This window comes from Aplysia californica, unplaced genomic scaffold (assembly GCF_000002075.1).
Source record: "Aplysia californica isolate F4 #8 unplaced genomic scaffold, AplCal3.0 scaffold00296, whole genome shotgun sequence".
NCBI classification, from domain to species: Eukaryota; Metazoa; Mollusca; class Gastropoda; order Aplysiida; family Aplysiidae; genus Aplysia; species Aplysia californica.
This window is the reverse complement of record NW_004797566.1, coordinates 895,786-899,070: the sequence shown is the minus strand read 5'-3', so window position 1 is coordinate 899,070 and position 3,285 is coordinate 895,786. Positions and strand designations below refer to the sequence as shown.

Here is a 3,285-nt window from a genome sequence, read left to right as displayed (position 1 = left end):
GAGTCTGTTGGATTGAAGATCCACTCCGGAAAGTCGAAAGTCCTAAGGATAGATGCACTGCGAAAGGAGCAGGTCACAGTACAAGGAAATGCACTAGAAGACGTCGAATCCTTTTGCTATCTTGGGAGTATAATGGACAGAGAGGGAGGAACAGGCGCTGAAATAAAGTCCCGCATTGGAAAGGCACAGGCTGCATTTATTTCTTTGAGCAGGATTTGGAGGACCAGGGATATCTCATTACGAACAAAGCTTAGAATTTTCAACTCAAATGTGAAGTCAGTCTTGTTGTATCGGTGTGAGACGTGGAACGCATCCCATACGTGCATAAAGAGGATCCAGGTTTTCTTGAACAAGTGTCTGAGGAGGCTGCAGAGGATCAAATGGACAGACAGGATCACCAACGAGAAAGTATTAAGAAGAACCAGACAGAGCCTGGTCAGAGATGAGGCGATGGATTGGACACACTCTCAGGAAGTCAAGCAGCTGCATAACAAGAAAAGTGTTAGATTGGAACCCACAGGGTAAAAGATCAAGGGGAAGACCTCGTGGAACCTGGACAAGAGTCACGGAAATGGATGTACAGAAAAGTGGGAAGATGTGGAGTGACATTAAGCGACTAGCCCAGGATAGGGAAAGGTGGAGAGTGTTTGTTCGTGGCCTATATCCTGACCCAGGGTAAGAAAGGCAATAGTGATGATGATGACGTTATCGTAAAGCATCTCTCTTGGGACCAGACCAGACCATCAATGATTTATTTATAGAGGCACCAGCCAATAGCCATCCATGTCCAGGTGCTGTTTTAGCCTCTTTTTCCTGTATTCGGATTAATAATATCTTTTTGCCAATTTATTGGTTCCGCTTCTATGTACCCCATATCTATGGTTCTCAACCTGGAAATCGCCTATAATTCGCTGTAATTGCCTCCCCCCCCCCTCCCCCCCTCATAGTGTCATCATTTATGATACCGTCTATTTTTATCGATAACACGTTTATGGATTAAGGGCAGTATTAATGATAATTAAGAAAAAAAAACCCCATCAATTAAATGATAAATAAATAAATAAATACATACATACATAAATAAATAATAAATAAATAAATAAATAATGCTAATGATTATCATAATACAAATATTGAAGAAGAAGAAGAAGAAGAAGAAGAAGAAGAAGAAGAAGAAGAAGAAGAAGAAGAAGAAGAAGAAGAAGAAGAAGAAGAAGAAGAAGAAGAAGAAGAAGAAGAAGAAGAAGAAGAAGAAGAAGAAGAAGAGGAAGAGGAAGAGGAAGAGGAAGAAGAAGAAGAAGAAGAAGAAGAAGAAGAAGAAGAAGAAGAAGAAGAAGAAGAAGAAGAAGAAACAACACGGCCATAACATCAATATAAAAAACAATAATACTAACAATAGAATCATTTGAGTAAAATAATGAAATAATATTAAAATAAAAAATGGAGCAATATTATTATAAATCAAAATTTCTAAAAGGACACTACTTGGAATCCGCCGATTTTATGGGATCAGATACCTTGTATGAATACGTTAAATTAGGTAATTCAATCCATACAATTTGAGGTTATATGTTCAGATCACCATTCTTTTTTTTTTTCAAGAGGAAAGCAGATGTCTATTCTCATTTTGTGTTTGGTCATTCTATTGAGTTACATCTATAAGACCAATCTCCACGTGGTTTAAGGAGTGGAAATATGATGTATAAACTCAACTATTGCATTTTTGTTCTTTTTGTAGAGGGTCACATCCTTTTACCGACATCCTCTTGTGTAAGGAGTGGAAAGAAAGATGTAGAGACCCATGTTTTAAATCACTTTCAATTTGTAAAGTTGCTTGTTTTTGTTTTGTTTTTTCGACATCATTTCCTCCATACTTGAATGAAATGGATTGAGATAATTGTGAGCGGCTCTGAGAAAACCCGTCGGATGGTGCGAGAAGCTATTCTGAGATATCGCTAAAAATAGGCCCTGAACTTCACTTTTAATTTTATCGAAAACGAAATTATATGAAATTCAGAAAGATAGACCATTTCTACATCATATATTTTAAGAAATTTGCTCAAAACTGATTGAAAATATTTTAAAATAATTATTTTTGAGGACATATCGTCGCCATATTACGCTGAATTCTTAGACAAACAGGGGGAATATTTACTCAATCGGATAGACACTTATTTCCACGGGAACTCTCACATATTACATTTGTATATACAGAGAGTATTTAATTATAGAGAGCGGAAACGAAGCCTCTTTTCGCGTATCCAGGTCACCAGCTGATTGTGAAACGAGGCGCGGTAAACAAAGCTAATGGCGGCTGTCGGCAGTCGCAAGTCACCTGCAAGTGTAAGTGGTGTTTTGCGGCAGTCTGCGTCCGTGCCAATTCAAGATCGCACAATTACCAGACCTAGCATTCTTTAGCTTTCCAAAGGACCCTGAAATGTAAGAATTTGCACATGTACTTTTTCATTAACCTTATTTAATATCGTTTTTCTCATATCTAGATCTAGATCTAGGCTTATCTAGATCTAGATCTAGGCCTAACTAGATATCTAGATCTATCTAGATCTAGATCTAGATCTAGAATACCTGGACTCTAGACCTAGATCTAGATCTAGAATCCTAGAGATATAGATCTAGATATAGATGTAGATATAGATATAGATCTAGATTAGATAATAGATTGTAGATCTAGATCTAGATCTAGATTTAGTATCAGTGTCCGGGTCTAGATTTTTGGTCTAGAAGGGCCTAATGTAGCGGGCCTAGTGGGTCTACTAGGACCTGATCTAGATCTAGATCTATCCTTGGGCCTTATTATCATAGCATAGACATATTATAATGTTTGCTTCTACACATTCCTTCCTCTAATTCTTCACAACACATGCGACAGTGCAGTCGATTAGCCTAGTTACTGTTCGTCCCGTCATGCCAGGACGAAACATTGTTGTTAAACCTTGGAGGACGAAACATTGTTGTTAAACCTTGGAGGACGAAACATTGTTAAACCTTGGAGGACGAAACATTGTTAAACCTTGGAGGACGAAACATTGTTAAACCTTGCTATAACTTAACTAGATCTAGCGAATAATACACGTTTTTCTGGGGGGGGGGGGGGGGGGGGGCTCTGATCGTGGTCTATAGAGTTTAGAGTTACAGTGTTTGCCTCTCATTCAATAGGTCTGAAACATGACTGGGACATCATTCTTCTCTAAAGTTTTCTCTTTTCACCTCCCAGCTCAATATGTTTTGTCATCTGTTTTCCGGCCCATTTGGCCCCCCCCCCCC

General features: G+C 38.5%; 1 protein-coding gene across 1 annotated transcript in view; it reads left to right on the top strand.

The window, feature by feature from the left end:
* The window catches only part of LOC106012224 (craniofacial development protein 2-like), a 3,853-nt gene extending 2,079 nt beyond the window's left edge, over window positions 1-1,774 (top strand). The window contains exon 2 of the mRNA XM_013084480.1: window positions 1,739-1,774. Coding sequence (XP_012939934.1) covers window positions 1,739-1,774 — 36 coding nt within the window. The remainder of the gene's footprint in view (window positions 1-1,738) is intronic.
* Window positions 1,775-3,285: the final 1,511 nt, after the last annotated feature.